The following is a 24756-nucleotide window of genomic DNA, read 5'->3' as shown; positions in this document are numbered from 1 at the left end:
TGTTGGTTTTCAGAACGACTAATTTTAGATAGTTTTCTGCTGAGCTGCTAAAGCTTAACTGATTACCCATATTGCCAACATGTACTGAATGGACATATAAACGATTTTTCCGCTCTTTGCCATTTTTTTACGGTGGACACTCCAATCCGAGGCGTCAACTGAATTTAACCGAATTACTGACAAATTCTTTTCGCTGTTAAGATATCGAAAGCTTTTTCGTTATCTACCTGGAAAAGTTAAATTGATCAATGAATCAAAATTATATGAACAAAAGCTAAAAATATTTTTTGAAACAAGTGTTTTTTGTTTACCATTTTTACTGTTCTTTGCGGTGCATCAAGACTATCTTGATTACAATTTACCTTTAGTTGTTCTTTTAACCTTGTTAACTTCAAATTGTTCACATATTGGTTTATGGAAGGCCACTTTTTCACGTCTGTCGCATTCTTGAAACAATTGCCCGAAGATATAGACCAGCCAACTTATCTCTTCTAATCAGACACCTTTTTGCTTGCTAGTCCGACTGTGAGCCCCGGGGACAGCTAAGGTTTACACAATGTGGGTTGCAACCTCCTTAGTTCTTTTCAACATTTCTATCTGTCTAAGTTATATCGTGATAGCTGAACCCTAAGGGTTACATGTATTTGGACCCCCAATTTTTGTAATTTCTTGTCTCTGATTCGTTCTCATGAATAAAAAGCACGGTCAATTCATAGCCAGATTACGCCAAAAATCTGATAATGTACAATTGATAGACAAAAATTAATTTACGAAATTGTCTAATTAACTGAAAATTTTCTAGGTTAACAAGTTAATGGGTGGGAGTTCATGAAAAACTTGCAATTTACATGTTCATTTTTTGCCAGCTTTGCACATGTAACGCTTTTTCGTCTTTTGTATAGCAGAGTTTTGATGTGTCGGAAATTTTTTGTAATTTAAAATCCGGATAAACTTATTTCACTTCATTTAGTGACGTTGCAAATTTGCAATCAGTCCGTATTTGTGCAATTTTGCAGCTGATGCAAAACGAAATATTCCCATACTTTCACAAAGCTTAGCTCATCGTGGAAATTGAATGCACAGACTTTTCGAATTAGATTTTTTTGGCGGCTGAGGTAATTTCATTTGATGGTGTGATTGTGGAAATGGGAAAAACTATTAAATTGCATCGAATATTTCAAAATTAAGCAGCTAATTTTCGAAACATATGGATAAAATCTAACAACACACCCCCCCCCCCTCACCTCCTCCACCAACAACAAAAAAGAGAAAAATTGGAACGACCATCGGAAAACGGAAAAACGTTACTGCACGTACAAAAAATCTATAAATCCCTTGGGAACAAAATTTTTCCAGCGTGGAATAAAACAAAGTAACGCAATTAAGTTCAGGTAATACAGGCGACCAGAATAAAGGGAAAAACTGTTATGGTTCAGTGCCTTACCGAGCAATGCAGATTTTTTCAAAATACCTGGTGAAATTTGTATTCCATCAAATGCTGCTTTGAAACAGGCAAAATAATCTGTTTGAAGTGGGAACAAGGGAAATATCTAGGGCAAGTTTGAACAGATTTAGTGTTCAGACTGTCGAATGGATATTTGGACGAAACTACGTGACAAAAATGCTTATTTTGTTGCGCGTATTTTTTTAAAGTAGTTATTGAAAAACGAATTGAACTGTTGATTCGAACTAAACTGATAATAATAATAACAATGATCGGCTGGGAACCAAGATTAGCATTAAACAACTGGTTAAATTTTGAAATTGTAGACAATTGCAAGAAAAATGTTTTTGGTTTTTTGTTCTGCTGGTAATAGTTATAATCGTTTCTTAATAATTTGATCAATTACATATTTAGCTTACTTGCTTCCAAATAAATCATTTTGTGAACAAGCTGCTTCAGGTAGCGCAAAAAATTTTTGCTTCAAATGAACATTTTGTCGACTGACGTTTGTCTTTATAACGAAGGGGGTAAAGGTAAGTTATTGGTCCTTTTTTAGTCAACTTTTATGCTGATCTTTCATTCGTCCATGGGAGATCAAATATTTCAACTTTTTTTCTTTCTGATAATACCGGTAGAAATTAACCCAACTGGGTACGTAACTGGGCTGAACCGCCCCTACATCCCTCGTGACGGAAATATTTATCCTTCAACTCCATATACACCCCATATTTTCCTCTCCTTCACTCCCCCCCCCCCACCCCTCCATTAAGTCAGGTAAAATGCACCAATCTAATTCTAAGCCATTACATAGAGTCTTGGTTTCCTGTGTGTGTAGTGTATATGTGTATTGCTTCCACATAAAGCGCGTTTTTATTTATCCGTTTATCCCTTTTATTCATCCTTTCCCTGTAGAACTATGGAAAGATTTAGACATGCGTTAATATAATAGGTGCTCGCTTTTATGTAAGTTAGGCAGGAGTACTTAGGTGTTCAAATGTTCTTTTGTATCTTGTCAAGATTGTTGTTATTAACGCTTCCCAAATTATTGTGTTCTTTTATTTTTACTAGACTGCTGATTTTTGAGTAAACGCGAATGTAATTAAACGGTCATTTGTACTACTGTTCCTTAACTACTTTAAACGTTTACATTATCGGTTTGACCGTTTTTTCTTCCCTGTTTCAGTTACCTTAAATATTTTGACCGGTTATTTTTTCTGAGAGGTTTTAGGTTTTAAAAGTTGGTTCAAATTGTTGCCTTCTTGAAAATGTTTCAAACCGTTGTTCAAAATCTGCTCGCAAAAATGTTAGCTGGATCCTTGATTGGGTAGAAATTTTCATGGATGGATTTGTAATGTTTCATTATGTTTGATTTGCTGGGTTTGCACAATTAAAATGATTGTTTACCATGAGAGACATTATAAGATTGTAATTTGATACATTGTAATACATTGTAATTTAATTAAGTTAATTGAAGAAATAACTAATTTGCACTACCGAGTTGTTTATCATAATTCAAAAAGTATATAATGGAATTTAAGTTTTTTTCTGTTCAGTATTAATAAGCTTAAACAAATATTTTAATGGAGCTGTCAGAATTTTAAAGTTGATTTTAATTGTGCAATTTGTAATGTCTCTGATGAGCCTAATGAGGTCATAGGAATTTAATTGGTATCGTGGATCTATTTGAATCTATTCAAGTTCATCTACAGTGCTCAGTCTTCAATGTTTTTTCTAAAACCCAGTTTTTCAATTTTAAAGTTTTCGAATACCTTTCATAAAGATAGTTTATAGATCTGCCGCTTCTCGAGTTTTTTTGGTTTTTTTCAAAGATTTTTTGATTTGATATTTGTTGATTATTTTGACAGTTGAGTTATTGCTACCAAATTTATGTATAATTTATTCCCGGTGCATTTTATCTAATTCGGAAAAACTCACATTAATCCAGAAATAAATTATTAGGTTATCTCTTGGAAAACTTATCGATTGTAATCATGAACGGTTTTCAACTCGACCACGCGGTTTTTTTTACCATTGGTATTGTTTTTAATAAATATTGTTGAGATTAGAACTGTTGCATAACTTTATCACACTGATGCCGTGACTAAACAATGAGTTTATCAAACTATTTTATCACCACTGTTTATATAGTAACGGAGGCGAATATAAACGTTAAATTCGACGCTGATTTCGTAGTGTTAGTTGGGCGTTAACGTGTCATTTATGTTATGCAACTGTTGTTAATTGCTCTTGAACGAAGTTCATAGCAGTTATTGTAAACGTGTTGGTCTTTTTTATGCAAAATTTTCGCTTGACCATTTTGCGCTTTTCTTCTAGAACATTCTTTGACTTTTCTCACGCTTTCGTTCTTCTTTTTTTAGTGATCTCCTTTGCTCTCACTCCGACGTAAAGCTTATTGCTAATATAAATTGGTTGCAGCATTTGAAAATTAAGGGCCCAGTTGGCAGTGCATTTGAGTAGGGATCCGGAGGTCAATGGTTCTAATCTCGGCTTGGTCAAAAAATTTTCTACTCGCCCGTCGTTCAAGAGCAATTCTTCCGACATTCGTCGGTTTATGTTTATGCAACAGGAGTTGATTAAAACCAATTATTGAAACAGTTGAGCGCCTATAAGGAAAAAAGTTGGAAGGAAAAAAATTAGCAATCATTTACTGCTCACAGACAATTTGTTAAGAAATCGCAACAGTTATCGCTATAAACATTACGATCTATAAATTGAACTCATATACGCTTAAACCTGGAGTCACCAATCACAGAGAAAGAGAGATTTTACAGTTTCTGCCCAATATCACTGTATGCCAGAATGAAGGGACTTAATGTTTTTAATTCCGAATTTTTTTTATGTCTTGTCATCAATGCGTTCTTACTCTCGATGATACTTTCAAGATATTCTACAGTTTTATCAAACCTTTCACTTTCAACGGGGAGAATTAGCCCTTCAATAAAATGTGGGGTATGATTTTGCACAATTTGTTCTGCAGAAACTCGTCTTTATATTTATTTTGTGCGAGGAAAATGTTTTCTACAGAATGCTTTGTACTTATGCTACTTTTCTTCAATGAACGATAGAATATTTCGGCATCGTTTTAAATTTAAAACAAGAATAATTGCGAAAAGATTATTTTTTATCAGCTTCTCGTTTAGGAGGAATGTCAGATATATCCAGCATTTATCTATTAGTTGTTGGCGAATTCTGAAGATTGAATGTATTGACTTTCAAGTCATGTTTCATAAATGATAATTATTCCAACCTTGGTTAAGTTTAACAAAATTTGATGTTTTAATCCGCATAGATCCAATTTCAAGGAATTTTTATTGCTTTTTTATTACCCAATCAACTTTGGGTTTTGGTTACGAAACTATTTGAGTATATGAAATATTTTGTTCACGCTTCACTAGAAATTTAACACTGGCTAGATTTGAGGGTAAATGAACACTTAGAGAACATGTTTTCAACATATGTTCTGTGTAGGCCGAGTTCTTATTTGAAAGCTTTTAAGAGTTTTTAAGAACTAGTTTGATTTAAGCGAAATTCTCCTGGGCGAATAATATAGTTTTGATTAAAAACGTTTATGTTTTTCATAAAAGACTTCAGAAATTGGTTTCAAATCTCATCCGTACTTTAGAGCCTTTCAAAAATTTTGGATAAAAATCATGCGCCGTTTTTTTTCCAAAAATCGATTTTCCACACTAAAAATTCTCCAGGAAATCTAATTTTAAAAATAGTGAAACATTATACAATTCGATTTTATTAAAATGAGATATTGACTTGAAACGTTTATGTGTTAGGCGTACATAGCCCATAACCATTTTTAAGAAGTATTAGAAAGTGCACGGCAAATTTTCTTCAGGTTTCCTGAATCCTGGCTGATTATTTGTTTACAGTTTGGCCAACCGTGGACAACTATAAATAGTTCAGTTATTAGTTCTAGTCTGCGACTGGAGTGGGAAATTCCATTTAGCCGAACTCTCATATTATCAACAATGCTCTTGCTGCGCTTGAAAAACTGGGTGAAAACAGAAATTTAAAAAAGCGATTTAAATTTATTGCTAAAAATTTAGGATCTTTTCCCTGCCCCCCCCCCCCCCCACAGCTTATTGGGTGCATATTATTTGCACCCCCTGGAGCACGTGCCATATTTTTACATAATGATTTACTGTGTAATGGCACGTGCTGTAACTGGGGGTGCATAACGCACTGGGGAGGGGGGGGGGGGTCACAAACGAAAAATATCCAAAATTTCCTTTTCAAAGTTCTTGAATTTCTTGGCTAAAACTTGCGAAAAATTTCAAATTACCTTGGTTGAATAAGTTGCGTCATTTTCACTCAATTTTTAATCGAAAATTTCATTTTTGCCAGGGGCTGCCTAACTGTTTTCTATCAATAAGCCTTAATTGAGATCAATTTTGTTCCCTTTTGGAATCGAATTATGTGTACATAGGTGTACTAATATAGCTCCATTTCGGTAAAGTGCCCTACAATTGTATTAGTCGTTTGAGTTTTCCCACTTTTATTGGGGAATCAAGAACCTATCTATTTTACTCCTGTGTATTTTATCCGTAGCACTATATGTCCAATTTTCAGTTTTATATTTATGGTACCCTAAAGAGATTGCTACTTTAGAGTAGTCTTCTTAGTCTATTTCCTGCTGAATTTTAATATTTGCTGTTTGTGATTGCTTTTTATAAATTATGAGTGCATATCCTTTGAAAAGTTGAGTTGACGCCGATTTTTTTCTTTGAGTAAATTAATATTAAATTGAATTGATATATAAGTGCGTTTTCTTTTTATGTTTAACTTTTTTGTCTCCCTGAAACGGTCTACAAAATAATTTGATTTAAAAAAATTGTGGTATTATTAGAAGGTTTTTCTTACGCTATCGATCATTCTTTTGTGCTTTTGAATTTTTCACAGTCATAAGACTTATTTCATCTTCAATTGAACCATATTAAGTTCCTTAAACTTGCTATTGCTAATATATATCATTGAAGCAACACAAAAATGCAAGGCGCGTAATCTATTTAAAATTTAGCTGGCTGGCTTTTGGTCTCTTAATTGATCTTAATTTCACAACATTGGTACCATTTTTACTGCAGCATGCAAAATTTTGTTACCCATTGTTATGATGACTGTACTTTCAAACGCCGATTAAATTTTTTATATAAATAAAAGAGCAAGAATAATGTAAAATAGGTGACCAATTCTTTATCTTTTGAAACTTTTTGTTTGTTACTTGCATTCTTGTATGTGCAATATAGCAAATCATTGTAATAAACGTTGGACGAAGATGTTTTGTCCCAGATTTATGCGCATTTTTTTAAACAGTTGACTATCACAACTCAGGTTTTAAATTTTATATTTTCAATTAAAGAAAAAATTTTACTTGTTTTTCATCCGATAATGAATCAATCCCTGCTATTTGAGGAACATTTTAGTACTGTTTTCAGTCTCTAAGATGAATACTTTTTGAGCTGCTTTTGTGTAATTTTCACTTTTCAGGTGAAAATTTGCCTGTAAACGTAATGGCATATCAGACATATTTTTCTTAAGGGAATGGTGAGCTAGTTTAACGCTAAATAAGTAGCTTTTTCTGCCTTTGTTTTTATAATCTGTTTAAAATGCGGTCAGCAGAATTCATTAGAGGCAAAATTTGTTCAAATCAATTTAATTGCTGATGTAAAGCCAAAAGCTTACTGTGACATGCTAATTTCTTGCTTTTTTAGTCAATTTGAACATTTGGATCTTTGTAACTATCCCTTGTTGGTACCTAGTAGATAAGCGAACCCTTCTGTGTTATACTTTTTGACAATGTTACCTGGCCTGCAGTTCAGATAGCCGAATATCGGCTGATTGTGATTGCGGTCCGCTCGTGCGCTGTTGGATGTAACCGGGAAATTGCGGGTCGATTATCCCGGCGACGCGCGCCCACCGACACACCAGTCGGAAAAATTGTCGCTTTGTATTCCAATTCGGCGAATTGTCAGACCATGGCTTATTTTATTCTATTTAGTTTTATATAGTATGCGCATGCGTGAAAGTTGGCAGTCGTCTCCGATTGGTTAATAAGTGGCTCGCTTTGATTCTGTTAAAGAATAGCCCTTTGCCTTGGGGGGACTGGGGAAGATCCTAACATTCTGATAGGGTCTGGGTATATTTAGTCTGCAGAAGGGGCCAGTAATGGTTTCGAATTTTGTATCTATGATTTTGCAAGCCTATTTGTTGTGCCAGGCGATTACAGCCAATGGTTTTCAAATGTTTTTGTTCTCTAGCGCTCCTACTCGCTAGCTAAGTGTTTGTTAAGTCAAGTCGAGCTTTTACAAGCTTTTACGTTTGCTGAGCAAGTCAAGCTTTTACTCTGGGGTTTAAAGTTTTCAAGCTATCTGATCGTATACAAAAATACAGTTGGGTGATCTTTTTAACCACGTTTTTATCAATGGATCTTAAGCTTTAAGTTGAATTAAATACCCCATTACATTTAGCCGAAAAAGAACATAAAGCTGACATCGAGATCAAACGACAAGTCGGTGGGAGCTATTCAGGACTTTGGGGAAAACTGACCCGCCATTTCCGAACTGCATCCTATAGATCATGGGAGGCATGATCATGGACAACAAATAGTCCGTAGCAACGCTGAGAGTAAGCTTCTCTTTTCTGTAGGCTCAAGTGAACATATTTACAATAATGGATCCCCCCCATCTTAGTGGTGCATATTATTTGCGCCCCCAGACGCACGTTCCATATTTTACATAATGATTTACTATGTAATGGCTCGTGCTCTGTAACTGGGGGAGCATAACGTATTGGGTGGGGGGACAAACGAAAAAGATCCATAATGATAATGAGGGGGGGGGGGGGGGGGTTGATAATCTACTAGGTACCGGAAGAAGGAGAGATTGTTAAAAGAATCCCAGTTGGCTTTGCTTTCAATACTCTAGCATTGATCCATCTTTTTAGTGCAATATCAAAGATTTCTTTGTCATCCTGACGTTATAGCATCAATAATTTTATAGCACTGGTTTGTCTGTCTTTGTTTTTACGCCGTGTTGGTATCAACTTTTGGCAGTTCGGATGCCTAGTCGAATGGAATAATTTCGTTAATTAAAACTTGCTGACCAGGTAAAAAAACTTGTTTCTAGTGAAAAGCTACGAATGTTTTGGAGCAACTAATTTCTGTGTTCAAGCGAATTTTTTCTCAACTTGTTCGTAAATTTTACGTAATGCCTGTTGCAATTTATTCCCCTTCTTCCCTCTTTGTTAATTTTCATTTTCTCTCCTTTTTGTGAGTTTATTTACTTTTGTTTACATTTTTGAATTCTGTTTACATTTTGCCACTGTCAACAGCGTGTGGTGACTGTCCAAAATTTTGTTCATATGTGGACGTGAAAAGTGCATTATTTTGTTGTATCCGTACGTGCTTAACTTCATTTTGTTCACATGAACATTGTTTTATGGCTATTTAGCATTATTTGCAAGGAAATATTCATTTTAAACTGAATAGCAAGTAAAAGCACTTAAGTATGAAAGAATTATATTGATCGTATTTATATTTATGAAGTCAGCAAGAAAATATTTTAGCAGTTTTTGACCTATAATTTAACATAGCTTGAGTGACAGACTCGTCTTATTTTGTGTACATCGACAGTTTTATAGCATGTTTCCACCGCGATAAGGAACATTTAGTTTTTTCGCAATTAGGGCTATTAATGAGAAGTTAGTTATTACAGTGCTGCTGAAATTCGTCAAGACTAACATTTTCGATTTTTTTTTTACTTTCAACATAACGACGAATTTTTCTTAAACTACATGTTTTACTTCAAATCGCCAACTTCCCGACTTTCAAAACTTTAATTTTTGTTTAATTTAAAAATTATTTCTTTAATACCTCACACTTCGGCCTTTCAATATAACAGAAAACTTAATTTCATTATCGCTTTTTTCCAAACCTTTTCCCTATTTACTTAATTTTTGGCAACTTCTGCTTGTTGACAAATTGAGGTTGACTGATTAAGTCTTAAAATCAATTTTGGCGTTTACAGTCTATTGATTACTTGTTAATAAATTATGAGTAGTAGTCGTTCGTCCAGTTATCAGTCGGTCAAACCGGAATTGGCTATGTGCACACCCCCGCCGAGTATATCAATATCGTCTCATTTCACGAAGCACAAGTCACTGTCAGAGGACAAACAACAATCTCAAAGTCACTATGGGCATGGCTGGAAACGAAGGAACAAAATAATCAGAGGGGGAAATTTTAGTAATTTTTTTGAAAAGTGGTCTTTTTGGAATGAAACTGGATTTTTTGAAAATACTAAAGTTTTACAGTTAATAGCATCGAAGCTTGAGAATTGGAAAAAAAAAATTTCGTTTATTATCTTGTTTCGCAAGCTTTGGTTGGTTAGTTTTCAAGAAATTTACATCTTTTGTAAACCATCATTTTCAACTAAGAACACCGAGAATTTTTTTTAACCTAAAAGTTTATTTTCAATACACGATTTCCAGCCGTGTTCATCAATTGTTCACGTGTCACAGGTCACCTAAGGAGCAACTTCAGTTCAAACAGTCTAAGTCTGTCTTACCAACACAAACACCCCTCATCTCAACAGATCCTTTTTGAAGATCTGGCAGAAGCAACGTCGCCCAATAGACGCGCAGGCAGTTTTAATAATCTAGTCATGAAAACGCCCGAAATGTTATATCGGAAAACAATTGGAGGTAATGGAGAGATATTAATCAATTTCATGAAATTGCGAGTCTGTTTTCTTGTCCTCGTGCTTCCATAGGCCTGTGAGAGCAAACCAACGACCGTTTCTGCACTGATTATTATTGATAGATGGTCATATTTGTAATCTCGGGGGGGGGGGGGGGGGTCTTTTTCTCTTCGTCAGATGCAGATGTTGCAACTTGTTCTCGCGTGAATTGAGTTTTTGTTTTCATAAGCATGTGAGAACAACAAACTAGTGCGCTTTTTTGAACTGATAATGGAGTATAGGCTCATAATCAATATCTGATCGTCTATTGTCTGCTATTCTCAGATTTTATCTGGAAATTTATTATCTGGTGCAATTTATCATGATCTTCTTGAAGTTATCATCCGTTTGCATTCACAAACGTCCCTAAATTGCTTTCATCATTACTAAAGATTTTTCAGTGTTTGAAATCTTGGATCTTTTCTGCTAGCGCCCCCCCGCTTAGTTAGGCACCCCCATTTATAAATGTGTAAACATATTGTTAAAGCTAAGTAATCTTATACGTGAACATATATGAGCAATATGCATTTACTAAAAGCTAGCACAGCTATAGTTTGAAAGTATTACGTATTCAACCAAAATTTGTTGCATATAACGTAAGCATCAATAAAAATTTCTGTATTAGATCATTTTTGGTGTTATCGGCTACTATAGAGCTTGAATTTTTAAAACTTTTTAAAGGAAACTATTCTAAAAGTGCCTTCAATCTACCTAGACACTCTTGTTTCAATGAAATTCAAATATCGCTCTTACAATTCGCGAAAACTTAGATTTTGGGGGGTGCAAAATTTATCGGCTATATGAGGCTGGGGGGGGGGGGGGGGGGGGGGGGGGGCGCTAGCAGAAAAGATCCGAAATCTTTTATGTTGAAGTGCAGTCAAAACTTCCACAACCTGAAACAGAATTCGAGAATTCTATTCTCATCGCGCCTCTTTTGTCTCTTTACGAACTTAATAATAATAATAATTCTCTAGTTAATGCTGCATATTTTCAATTTAGATCACAAATCGGTTCCTGCTGAAATTGAATCAATAATGAGTTAACCAACCAAATGTTCTGTGTATTTGTAGCTTCAGATTATCTGGAATCAGATTATCGTAACTGATCTATAACTTGCGCAATCCCATCCTTCACTCATCATCTAACTTTTACCATATTTGACCATTGTCAGATATTGGATATGTTTTCAGGGAAGATCAAACAGTTGTTCTCCCATTCCGGAGGAGGTGTTGCTGGAGGAGGTTCCGGTAGTGGGGACAAGTCTAGTGCCAACTCCTCCAAGACCAACTCCCTCACCAGAGGCACCATTCCTCCATTCTCCGCTTCCACCGGCAGGAAAGAAAAGAAGTTCGTAATTTCACAATTATTTGCTACTCGCAACCGGGTTGGGCTCCCAGCGATCGATCGATCTTAGATGTTTCATGGAAAGTTATTCGGTGGTACATCGATGGTTCATTACCGCTTTTTCTCTGGACATAGAAAATCTTTGGATGGGAAACCTTTGATTTTATTAGATCATAGAAACATAGACTAATGCAAATTTAGTCTTTATGATACCTTCAACTTTTGTTGGCTATTTTGGTGTTGGGTTTTGCGAAACAGGTCATGAGAGCAACAGTTTTCATATTTATATTTTGATTATTGGGATTTTTTGTGATGAGAGAAACTGTTGCATGAATGAGAAATCCTAATAAGTTTCTAAGTTTAGTTAACCTGTATTATAGAAATGTCTGAGGAACCACTATAATGTCTTTCTTTTAAAGCCGTCTCTTTTTGGCTCCTCGACTTCTCAACGCAGAAAAAATGCTAGAAATGATTAACTGAAAGCAAATTTTGCTAAGAAAAAGCCGCCGAACAAAGGTTTGATTTTTCTGGTTTTTAAAAGTGAATTGTATCAAATAATGTAAGTAACCTTTTGTAATATGCGGATCCGTAAACAATTTATTAGTAAGTAGTCAGATGTTGCCAATGTTCAGGAAGCGAAAACAGCAACAACAGGACAAGTCTAGTGACGTCAGAGAGCGAGATTCTTGGAGCGTCTCTGACGACGGATTCGACAACGACAACGGAGACGAAGAGGATGACGATTTAGATGATGACGAGGATGACCTTGAAAACGATGAATCAGGTATGAACGAGCTAGGTCATGCACCTACTTTGGACTGCTCTTTCCATAAAAAAGTTGTTTAAAGTTGTCTTTATTTTGCGCACTCTTCTTGATGAGTGAACAAGCTCGTCTTTACAGAACAAACTCATCTTTAAGCCGCCCAGAAAAAGTGTAAAAACCAGAAGACATAGTTCGATTTGACTGTTAATGCCTTAGAGTGTTAATGCTAATGGGTTAAAAAAGAACACTTGAATTCCAAAGACACATAAAATGCCATGCCAATAATGGGAGTGTAGGGTAAATGTACAAATTATTGCTTTTGTTTTGGACAAAAATTAATATATTGTACCAATATGGTTCTCGATATTCGTTTGCTGTTAGAATTTCGATCAAACTATAGTCTTAAACTTAGTGAGAATTAGAAAGAAAGTTTGACTTACCAGATTAGAAAGACAAGCAATTTGATTTTGATCAAAGAAATTATATAAATGAATCGTCAAGAAATGGTGCTGAGAATCAATATTCGGTTCAAATTGGTGAATCTAGATAACTATTATTAGAGTTAGATTAATTGATGTAAAATCTTCCCAGCACGTATTAAATGATGATGATATCTCCGGAAGTGTGAATGAATTCTTAGAAAAGTGCAAATGCATTCCATTTATGGTTCCCTTTGCGACTGATTTGCAGAAGCAAACCATATTGGGTAACCCTTGCGACCCCCACTATAAATCACGGTGCTAAGATTAGTTTTGTATCTTGACTTTTTCACACTGATAATGGGTATATATACAGCTGATTTTTGAGTCCTTTTTCATCCCCAAATTCAAGTCACCATCTTGATCTAATAATCAGATCTCTCCTGTAAATCTCTAAATTCTACTGTAAAATATCATTTTGTTATTCTCTCATTTTTGAGAAATTAATTCTTTTACTTAGTTAAAAACGCTTTTTATTCCGCTTGCGAAAGTCCATAACCCAACAGGTTATGGGCCCAGCAATTTTTTAAGTCATAAAATTAATTTCCAAAACAAAACTAATTTGTTGTTGACAGTCATAATCCTTTTCTGCTCAGTACCTTTTCTTTTCACAACTGTTTTGCCTGCTCAAACTTCAATGGATCAACAGACAGTGAAGCTGCTGACCTACACAGGAAAGGCACAGGACTTTCCAATCTGGAGCACAAGATTTGTGGCGATGATGCAGACGAAGGGACTCTACAAATCACTACTGGGGACAGAGGAGCAACCCAATGAGCCTGCGCCACTGGCCAATGGGGCAACCAATGATGAAAAGAAGAACCACAAGGTGCTGAAGGATGCATATGAGAAGGAAGTTGCAGACATCAAGGAGAAACGGAACAATGTGTGGTGCCATCTGGCACTGACTCTAGATGCAACAACCCTCATGCTGATGAGACATGACTGTGTGGGAGATGACGGCATTGGAGATGGAGCAAAGGCTTGGAAGCTTTTGCAAGAGAGATTTCAGAGTGTGGAGACGCCGACAGTGGTGACTTTAGTGGCACAGCTTGCTCGACTGCAGCTCGAGGATTCTGAGGATTTGGACAGCTTCTTCATCAGAGGACAGGAGTTGCTCACAAGGCTACAAGAAGCAGGGGAAGCAGTCTCAGAGACCCTTTTCAACGCCTTGGTCCTCAATGGTCTGCCAATGAGGTATGAAAGTTTTGTTATACAGGAAAGCTTCAACCCGGCAATGAACTTCACAGAGTTGAGGAAAAGGCTGCAGAACTTTCATGAGAGCACGGTGCAGAGACACAAGGGACAAAGTGGTTCAGTGGCACTGGCAGTGAAGCGTGACTTCAAGAAGGGACCCAAGAAAGGAAACTGCTTTGTGTGTGGGATCCCTGGACACTTTGCCAAGGACTGCAGGAGGAAGGAGACAGCACAATGCAGCAAGTGTGGTGAGAAGGGTCACCTAGACAGGGCATGCAAGAGACAAAGAGATGGAGGCAAACATGAGTCAGTGGCAATGGGTCCAACATTGGCTACACCAGACGAGGAATGCTGGGCAGCTCTTACCCAGTGGAAGACAGCAGGCATGCTAGTGGACAGTGTTTGTACAGATCACATAGTGACGAACATCGATGCGTTTCTGGACTTTGTGCCCATTCAATCAGTGGTAAGAAATCCCAACGGAGAGGCTTCCAGAGTGGTGGGCAGAGGCTGTGTGAGGATCAGCATACCCTCAAACAAAGGGGAATTCCAATGCGAACTCAAAAATGTTCTGTGTGTGCCGGACTATTCTTCAAACCTCCTATCAGTCTCAAGATGCACGGAGTGGGGACATAGCTTCACTTTCGAGAGAGGAAACAGCTGCATGAAACTCCAGAAGGGAACTCGGGTAAAACTAACACAAGAAAATAATTTGTTTTACTTACCCTGCAGCGTTCTAGAATTCAAGATGAGTTCCAACAGCGTGAAACTTGACATTGCAAGGAAGTGGCACAGACGATTGGGTCATTTGAATCAAGCGGATGTGGTCAGGAATGCACCAGAGACAGTGGGGGAACTCGATGATGTATGCAAAGTGTGTGCATTGGCCAAGATCACAAAGACTCCAGTACCAAGAGTGGCAGAGACCCAAGCAGAAGAGAAGCTGGAGAGGGTGTTCACAGACGTGATGGGACCTTTCAGAGTAGAGTCACTGTCAGGGTTCCGGTTCTGCATTGTGTTTGCAGACCAGTACACGAAGTTTGTGTTTGTGGACTTGCTTAAGGCAAAGAGTGAAGCACTGGCCAGCCTGAAGAAATTTGTTCTCAGTGTGGGGACGCCCAAGAAGCTGAGGCAAGACAATGCGAAGGAGCTTCTCTCAGAGCAGTTCGAGACGTACTGCTTAGATGCAGGCATTCTACAGGAGAAGACCATACCAGAGACGCCACAACAGAATGGGTTAGCTGAGAGGTGCAACAGGACACTGCTGGAGATGGCAAGATGTTTGCTCATTGACTCAGGACTTCCAAAGATGATGTGGGGAGCAGCAATTCTTCATGCAGCAAGGATCAGAAACTTGGTTGTGAGACGAGGAGAAGAAAAATGCCCAGCAGAGCTGATGAGAGGTATAAAACCTAAGCTTCCAATTAGTAAATTATCTATTTTTGGTTGCACAGTCTTCATGAGGAAGAGGGACAGAGAAGTCAGCAAACTTGAACCCAAGGCACTGGAAGGAAAGTTTGTGGGTTACACTGAAGGAGAAAACGGATACCTGGTGTACATACCCAACACATGCAAGGTGATGGCAGTTCGAGATGTGATCATCAAGGAGTCTGAAGTGGGCTCAATCCCTGACAACAAAGAAACGGCTGACCTACTAGATGATGGGTCGGAACTGGGAATCTGGCACTCAGATGATGGTCATCAAGACAATGACAACAGAGAACGACAGGACACATCTACTGCAATAAAGGAGGAGTGCCATGACGCAGGGAGCGTGAATACTCAAGAAACAACACTGAGACAAGAGGCCTCGGATGTTGGAGAAACAGCACTAGATGAAGGATCTACTGCAACAAGAGGGAGTCACAGAGACTCAGATTCACTGGAAGACAGTGACACAGAAGACTTCTCACAGTTAGTGACAGTTGGCTTCAATGAAGATGCACTGGAACACGCGGACAGAGCAGAGCCCAGACGAGGGACACGAGCAAGGAATGTTCCGCAATTTTTTGAAGAAGTCAGGACCCATCTTGCTGTGACTGAGGGCGACTATGTGGAACCCAAGACAGTCTACGAAGCCAAGCAAGGTGACGATTGGGACCAGTGGCACCGGGCAATGAAGGACGAGGTCAAGGCACTCCAAGACAACGAGACTTGGAACCTAGTGAGACCACCCACAGACAGGGACGTCATACCGGGCAAATGGGTTTACAAAGTGAAATTGGGACCCAGTGGTCAAGTGGACAAATACAAAGCGCGCTATGTGGCGAAAGGCTTCAAACAAGTGGAAGGACTGGACTACTTTGAGACTTTTGCGCCTACCTGTAAGCCAGAGACATTCAGGACTCTACTTCAGCTATCAGCGAAGCAAGGCCATGTGATGCACCAATTTGATGTCAAGACTGCTTTCCTGCACTCACCAATCGAGGAAGAAGTGTATCTGGAACAGCCACAGGAGTTTGTAAAACGCGGATCAGATGGGGAGAAGTTAGTATGTCGACTAAATAAATCAATTTATGGTTTGAAACAGGCTGCTAACAACTGGTACAAAGAGCTGGCAAACTTCCTACTGAGACAGGGGTTCACCAGAAGCAGGAACGATCACTGCTTGTTTGCAAGATCAGAGGCAGAGGATCACACCTTCATCTTGGTCTGGGTTGACGACATCATATTAGCATCAAGAAGTATGACAGTGGTCTCTGATGTCAAGAAGGCACGAGAAGCAACCTTTCACATGGAAGACAGAGGGAGACTACACTGGTTTCTGGGTCTAAGAATCAGACGAGAAGAGGGCAAAGTCACAGTCGACCAAGAACGCTACATAGAAACAATGCTTGAGCGGTTTCAAATGGATCAATGCAAACCCTCAAGAACTCCAGCTGATTTGAATTTGAAACTTCAGACAGCACAGAACGGAGACGAAGAAATGGACCAGAGGATCTACAGAAGCTTGGTTGGATCACTTCTGTATCTGGCCAAACAGACGAGGCCAGACATCATGTTCACAGTCAACATTCTGTCCAGACACATGAATGCACCTACCAATCAACACTGGATGTGCGGAAAACGACTTCTGCGATATCTTCAAGGTTCAAAAGGTTTAAAACTTACTTACACAAAAGAGGCTAGTTATGATTTAGTGGGGGAAAGTGATGCAGACTGGTCTGGAGACGTGAACGACAGAAAATCAACAACGGGCTATTACTTCAAGCTCAACGGACGTGGCGCAGCACTCAGCTGGGGTGTCAAGAAGCAGGCCACAGTTGCTCTTTCTTCATCAGAAGCAGAATATCAGGGCATGGCAGCAGCAGTTCAGGAAGCACTCTACCTGAAACAACTTCTAGAGGATTTTGGCATCCAACAGAAACGTCCAATAGCAATTGGAGAAGACAACCAAAGTTGTATCAGACTCTGCCAAAACCCAGTCATGCACAAAAGGAGCAAGCACATCGAAACAAAGTTTCACTTCATCCGGGACAAAACGGAGGATGGGACTATTTCAATTCATTACGTTCCTACAGACAAAATGGCAGCGGACATCTTCACAAAGTCTTTACCGGTTTCGAAAGTGGAAACATTCAGAGCAGTTTTGATGGGAACAGACTCTACGCAATCAGCTGAAGTCTGAGTGGGAGTGTTAGAATTTCGATCAAACTATAGTCTTAAACTTAGTGAGAATTAGAAAGAAAGTTTGACTTACCAGATTAGAAAGACAAGCAATTTGATTTTGATCAAAGAAATTATATAAATGAATCGTCAAGAAATGGTGCTGAGAATCAATATTCGGTTCAAATTGGTGAATCTAGATAACTATTATTAGAGTTAGATTAATTGATGTAAAATCTTCCCAGCACGTATTAAATGATGATGATATCTCCGGAAGTGTGAATGAATTCTTAGAAAAGTGCAAATGCATTCCATTTATGGTTCCCTTTGCGACTGATTTGCAGAAGCAAACCATATTGGGTAACCCTTGCGACCCCCACTATAAATCACGGTGCTAAGATTAGTTTTGTATCTTGACTTTTTCACACTGATAATGGGTATATATACAGCTGATTTTTGAGTCCTTTTTCATCCCCAAATTCAAGTCACCATCTTGATCTAATAATCAGATCTCTCCTGTAAATCTCTAAATTCTACTGTAAAATATCATTTTGTTATTCTCTCATTTTTGAGAAATTAATTCTTTTACTTAGTTAAAAACGCTTTTTATTCCGCTTGCGAAAGTCCATAACCCAACATTTGCTTAAACGATTTATTTCACATTGCCTCATGAAAACATAAAAGTTGTCCATGTGATAAAAGGATGATATGGTGTTTCAAGGTCAATCGGACGACGAATCAGACTCGAACGACTGGCTTGAAAGTCACTCTGACAACGGTGCAATCGCGGGGTCCTCAAACAAGAGGAGTGCCTCTCTCCAGTACAGCAACTCTGCCAGAGGTCCAGATGGCCAAAAGAGGATCAAAAGAGTGGGCGGGAAGGCTGTGGCCAAATCCAAACAGATGCACAAACAGTTGAAAAAAGCATTTCTGTGAGTTCCAATCAAAAATAAAAAACCTTCCTTTTAATAAATATTTTATAATATAGTCACTAAGTGCTTCGCACAACAGACGATTTTTTTATGAACGTCCGAAACGTCAAATAAAACAGTATTATAAGTATCAATCAATTGTCTAGTGACGTGTTATTACACTTCAAGCTTTTTTAACGTCAAGTAGACGGCTGGTATATTTTGTATGCAGATTTCTAACGTCGTCTGTGACAATTTATTAATAGCCGCACAGCGATAGCTGGGGCTATTATTGGCCTTCTCTTTGTTTTTAATAGCCGCACAGCGATAGCTGGGGCTATTATTGGTCTTCTCTTGGTTTTTTACAATTCAAAGAATTTGAATTGTATTGGGGCGCTGTCTTTTTTTTTAAGATCTGTTCACACATTTTCATGATTTTTGAAGTCAAATTGGAGTAGTGATTTTGGTCACGCCGAAACAGGAAATGGAGCGAAAAAGCGAGTGGTTTTGCGGCGTGAATTTTTTTCGCTCTAATTTTAAAGTAGAGTGAGAAAACGGTGTTTGAACAAAAATTCGGTTTCTCGGTAGTGGTTTTTTGTTCACATGCGGCAATTTCACTCTGATTTTTACTGTTTTTTTTCGATTTTTTGGATCGGATTTTTTTCTAAATGGTTTTCCCAATCCATTCACAGCTCATTCAAGGCCTAGTTTTTTGTTTGAATTAAATTTTCATTTCTGATTTTCTGTTTATTTCTTAATTTTTTGTTCTGATTTTTTTTAAAATGGTTTTCTCAATTCACTCATAGTCCATTCTAGGTCTAGTTTTTCTGTTTAGTCAATGAAAATTCTTTGAATTGTACGTCAGGACATGTCCTGCTATGTTTTTTATTTCGTCGTCATGATTTTTGTTACGACCATATGACGTCACAGCCACTTTTTGTTCATTCGTTCATGCAATTTCAACTGAATTGCATGTGTGACGTCATTTTTCGCTCTTATTGGAGCGAGTTTTTTTGTTCATGCGCGTGATCAAATTTTTGGTCACACTTGACTTACCTCACTCTCAAAAATGACTTCCTCACTTTGAAATTGACTTTTATTTACTTTAATTCAAAGAGATAAGGTCAAATGGGTGTGTGTCACTCTAAATGAAGGTTATTTGAGATCAGCTAATAGAGGCAGCAATAAGTTATAAAGATTTTAAATCAAAATATAACAGATCAGCCGTCAATAAATAGACGAATTTTTTTGGTCCGTCTTTTTTTTCACTGTTTTTCTTAGACTGCCGATCTACGAATCTATTGCGGCTATTTTCTGGCAATCTGCCAGCTATGTTTTACGATTCAAAGGATTTGAATTGTATTGGGGCGCTGTCTTTTTTTTAAGATCTGTTCACACATTTTCATGATTTTTGAAGTCAAATTGGAGCAGTAATTTTGGTCACGCCGAAACAGGAAATGGAGTGAAAAAGCGAGTGGTTTTGCGGCGTGAAATTTTATCGCTCTAATTTTAAAGTAGAGTGAGAATACGGTGTTTGAACAAAAATTCGCTTTATCGGTAGTGGTTTTTTGTTCACATGCGGCAATTTCACTTTGATTTTTACTGTTTTTTTTCGATTTTTTGGATCATTTTTTTCTAAATGGTTTTTCCAATCCATTCATAGTCCGTTCTAGGTCTAGTTTTCCGTTTAGTCAATGAAAATTCTTTGAATTGTACGTCAGGACTTGTCCTGCTATGTTTTTTATTTCGTCGTCATGATTTTTGTTACGACCATATGACGTCACAGCCACTTTTTGTTCATTCGTTCATGCAATTTCAACTGAATTGCACGTGTGACGTCATTTTTTGGCTCTTAGTGGAGCGAGTTTTTTTGTTCATGCGCGTGATTAAATTTTTGGTCACACTTGACTTACCTCACTCTCAAAAATGACTTCCTCAATTTGAAATTGACTTTTATTTACTTTAATTCAAAGAGATAAGGTCAAATGGGTGTGTGTCACTCAAAATGAAGGTTATTTGAGATCAGCTAATAGAGGCAGCAATAAGTTATAAAGATTTTAAATCAAAATATAACAGATCAGCCTTCAATGAAAAGACGAATTTTTTTGGTCTGTCTTTTTTACTGTTTTTTTAGACTGCCGATCTACGAATCTATTGCGGCTATTTTCTGGCAATCTGCCAGCTATGTTTTGAAAATTTTCCACACTTTTCCCCCAAAAAATGTCTTCCCAAATCATACTTTACGAGCACAAATCATGCTGTACGTAACTTTTTGGTACCATTTTACATCATGTTAATTGTTTGGATTAGATTTGAGGACTGAGAATACAAAGTCACTAATTGTTAAAAAATCTATATAAATAAATTCCACGGTAAAGTGTTGCGATTGCTGTGTTGATTTGTGCTCTCTTAATCATTCCTTTTTGAATAAAAGTGTATCTTGATGGTAAAAAAGAGGCACTGTTTTCCTTCTTTTAGGTCTCCCCTTAGTGCTGCCAATAGGTTTGTCCTCCTCATCCTATTTTCTCTCCCTATCCGTTCCCTATACATTGTAATGTCATGAAAAAGCGTTTAGTTAGAAGTGTCTTTCTTTCCTCTCGCTTTAAGGAAATAAGAGTTACCAAGTCTTTCCATTATAGTGCCCCCACCCCCACCCAGCTTAGTAGTCATATAGCGTAATGGTCATGTACCATAATGAGCGAGGGGTAAATAATTTTATGTGGTGGGTGGGCTGGGTATATTTCAATGGGTGCGGGGGGGGGGGTAAAATAAAAAAGAACCAAGTAGTCAACGATTTTTAAAATGGTTTAATGACACGTGATTGATGCGAAATGGGGCGACACGAAGAACGAGGGTGTGATTAAAAACTAAATGAAATGTTGAAGCAATTGAACCGATTTCAAATACAGTTAAAAAATCGATGTTTTAAGTAGAGGGTGTCTCTCGAGGGGAAACAGGCGAGAGAAAGTAAAAATTAACTGACCACTAACAGATGAAAACTAATGAGTAATTTGATATCAAAGTTTCTGTCATTTGTACCTCAATAGCTGTGCATCTAACCCATATTTGTGTTATAATCGTGTCTTACCTTACACGTCAAGTCTGTGATCTGAGTGTGTATTTTTATAGTGGTGACTGTCAATTGATAAAAACTAATTTATGAGTTAGTAATAGTTTTTTTCTAATCCTATTCTCAGCTAAAAAATCTTAGCTAAAAAGATAGCTTGCATATGGTAGCAATGCGAGCTTACTTTATAAAGTGCTTTGCCTTAAAAAATTCGTTTATGACTTTCTATTGCCAAATTGATATTCTAGTCTTCAATTTTCCTTTTCTAACTTTTCTTTACGTTCGTTTAAACTTGTAAAATAAGTAAAATAAGCGCCCTCTAGTGAAAATAGAGTAATTTCATCAAAAACTACAAGTTTTTTCTGTTAGTCAACAAATTTGTTTTTACTTAGAAATTTGGGAAAATCGCCCTCCAACAATTCCCTAGCAACCGCAAACAACAACAACCCAAGTGACCATCAACACACAACCCCAATTATTACGTCATCTCTAGCTTACCCACATGGAGTTGTCCACGGGGGAAGTGGGGATGATTTGCTAAGGCGGGCCGACGGGGGGCTGAATTCGGCACCCAGTGGTTTGAGGCGAACATCATTAGCTTTGTCAGATACTCCACTGGTACGCGGATTTGGTTTTAGTTTCGGTTGACGTTTCATTTTGTATAACCGATTTCGACATTTCGCGTACTCAAATTGCATGTTTCTTGTTTCTGGATTGTTAAATGTACCAACTGCTCTATTAATCAATTCCAATTAAAACGGACAAGGTCAAATACTAAAATCTGTTGACGGTTTTAATAGATGTAAAATTTACATCTTTTATGCTTGTGCATCTCTTAGCTTATTTAAAGCTCTCGAACCAAGTTTGAAGCAATTATTGTAGTCGCGTTTTTCTTTTCTCACTTTAAATCTTATAGTTGGTCTATAATAACCCCTAATGACGTCATTTGAGACCCTTATTGAAATTATCGTCACTTTGCTCTGTTTCGTTGACCGGCTTGTTTGAGTCTGTGAGTGCCACAGAATATTCCAACGAACCTCTCAAAAGATTTTATTTCTTCTGGGAGACTGGGTAAATTTTTGTTTCATCAGTATCATTAATCAAAAAATAACTCGAAGCAATTATCTAGGAATTTTTTGAGCCGCACTGGTAATGTTTTGTACGTTTCGCTTCTACCGTGCACTTACAATAATATCTAAATCAGTTGAGGAAAAATTATTGGAAATGGGTATTTGTTTTTCATTTTTAACAGGACAAGCAGACTGAAAACAATAATTCAAATAGTTGTGTCCTGAAACATCAGAACATCAATCAAATAGGATGCTATGATGCTAGCATTTTTTATTATCAAGTGACATCTAATTCTACTACTGCTCGTTGAAACTCGCTCGCCAACTTTCAAAACAGAAAATTGTAGCAAACTTTCATAAGCTGACAAGTACTTGAAAACAGAGACAAAATTTTTACAAATGGTAGGAAATTTTTAATTGTCAGTCATGTTTTAAATTTTTAATAGCCGCCATCATCTTCTCAGCCGGCTATTATTGCGCTCGTATTTTTTACAATTCAAAGAATTTGAATTGTATTGGGGCGCTGTCTTTTTTTTTCACACATTTTCATGATCTGTTCACACATTTTCATGATTTCTGAAGTCAAATTGGAGTAGTGATTTAGGTCACGCCGAAACAGGAAGTGGAGCGAAAAAACGAGTGGTTTTGCGGCGTGAAATTTTTTTGCTCTAAATTTAAAGTAGAGTGAGAAAACGGTGTTTGAACGAAAATTCGCTTTCTCGCTAGTGGTTTTTTGTTCACATGCGGCAATTTCACTTTGATTTTTACTGTTTTTTTCGATTTTTTGGATCGGATTTTTTTCTACATGGTTTTCCCAATCCATTCATAGTCCGATCTAGGTCTAGTTTTCTGTTTAGTCAATGAAAATTCTTTGAATTGTACGTCAGGACTTGTCCTGCTATGTTTTTTTTTAACTTCGTCAAACTTTTTTTCGCTTTACCATTTTGCCGCTTTTTCGACATTTTGCGTGAAATCTTTTTGACTTCTCTAGGCTAGTTTCTCTCTTCTCTCATTCTGCTAAAAGTGAATTTGAACATCAGTTGCTAAGCAAAGCAATTCAAAATGAACAGAGTCGGTATAAAAAATTGAAGTCAGAAATAGAAACGGGATAAACCCATAAAGCCCAATTTTAGATGCCCGCTATTTGAACGTCGGTCCTATAAGTATTAGTTATCTCTCTCTAATGCTTATTGTCATTGATAGGAGCCCCTGTAGCCTCTCTCTAAGAAACAGAAGTATGTTCAACTACGAAATGCCATCAAAATAAATCGGACTTAAAAAAATGTTTTTGTACAAAAATCTTTTTTTTTCAATATCTTCTGTTATTTCAATCCCAATCATGCTTATTGGAATTAACGGCGGCTATTTTCCGGCAATCTGCCGGGTATGTTTTTCAACTTTTTTTCTGTTTAATATTCCGGGTCAAGTAAAGAAAATGTCTTGCTAGTTCAAGCTATTTGAGAGCAATTTATCACTGGTTGAACTTTCATTCTACTAAGAATAGTGGAATGAAAGTGACGTTTCCCCAAAATAATTCCCCGCATTGAACGAAGAAGAGAAGGTAATTGATAATTGATCCGTATTGAGGAGATGAAAATAAATGTCAACGTCAACGGAAGAGTTTTAATCAGCACTTTTGAATGTGTCTGCCGTTTCTACCATCATTTGTTGGTGTTGACAGTAGCCCCTGTAGCCTCTCTCTAAGAAACAGAAGTATGTTCAACTAGGAAATGCCATCAAAATAAATCGGACTTAAAAAAATTTTTGTACAAAAATCTTTTTTTTTTCAATATATTCTATTCGTTCAATCCCAATCATGCTTATTGGAATCAACGGCGGCTATTTTCCGGCATTCTGCCGGGTATGTTTAATGTTCATATGTACTATGAACTTTGATTAGAAAATACTTGGGTCAGCGAAAAAATTTTGAAGGTCTTTATTCGCCGTCCGAAGTTATTATGACAATGAATACAAGTTAAAATATTTACGACAATGGAAAGAAATCTGCTGTTATTTTTTTGCAAAAAACTGCAGTAGATTCAAATAATTTTTCGAGACTAGTAAACCGTCAATTCACGAACAGGGGTTTTAAATCATAGTAAATCATAGA

General features: G+C 37.2%; 1 protein-coding gene across 9 annotated transcripts in view; it reads left to right on the top strand.

Moving 5' to 3' along the window:
- LOC142351019 (uncharacterized) overlaps positions 1 to 24756 on the top strand; it is a 179842-nt gene that overhangs the window by 118607 nt on the left and 36479 nt on the right. For 7 of the 9 annotated variants that reach the window (XM_075403072.1, XM_075403071.1, XM_075403069.1 and 4 more), the window contains 5 exons: positions 11400 to 11556; positions 12186 to 12337; positions 18320 to 18530; positions 20988 to 21011; positions 21969 to 22194. In XM_075403072.1, the coding sequence (XP_075259187.1) occupies positions 11400 to 11556; positions 12186 to 12337; positions 18320 to 18530; positions 20988 to 21011; positions 21969 to 22194 (770 nt within the window). Of the gene's footprint in view, positions 1 to 8584; positions 9660 to 9991; positions 10175 to 11399; positions 11557 to 12185; positions 12338 to 18319; positions 18531 to 20987; positions 21012 to 21968; positions 22195 to 24756 lie in introns of those variants that run through there. The other 2 variants (XM_075403073.1, XM_075403070.1) reach the window with 2 other exon arrangements.

This window comes from Convolutriloba macropyga, chromosome 12 (genome assembly GCF_964194025.1).
Source record: "Convolutriloba macropyga chromosome 12, txConMacr16.3, whole genome shotgun sequence".
In the NCBI taxonomy this organism is placed as follows: domain Eukaryota; kingdom Metazoa; phylum Xenacoelomorpha; order Acoela; family Convolutidae; genus Convolutriloba; species Convolutriloba macropyga.
Note: the sequence above shows the minus strand (reverse complement) of the source record. Positions and strands in the feature narration are given on the sequence as shown.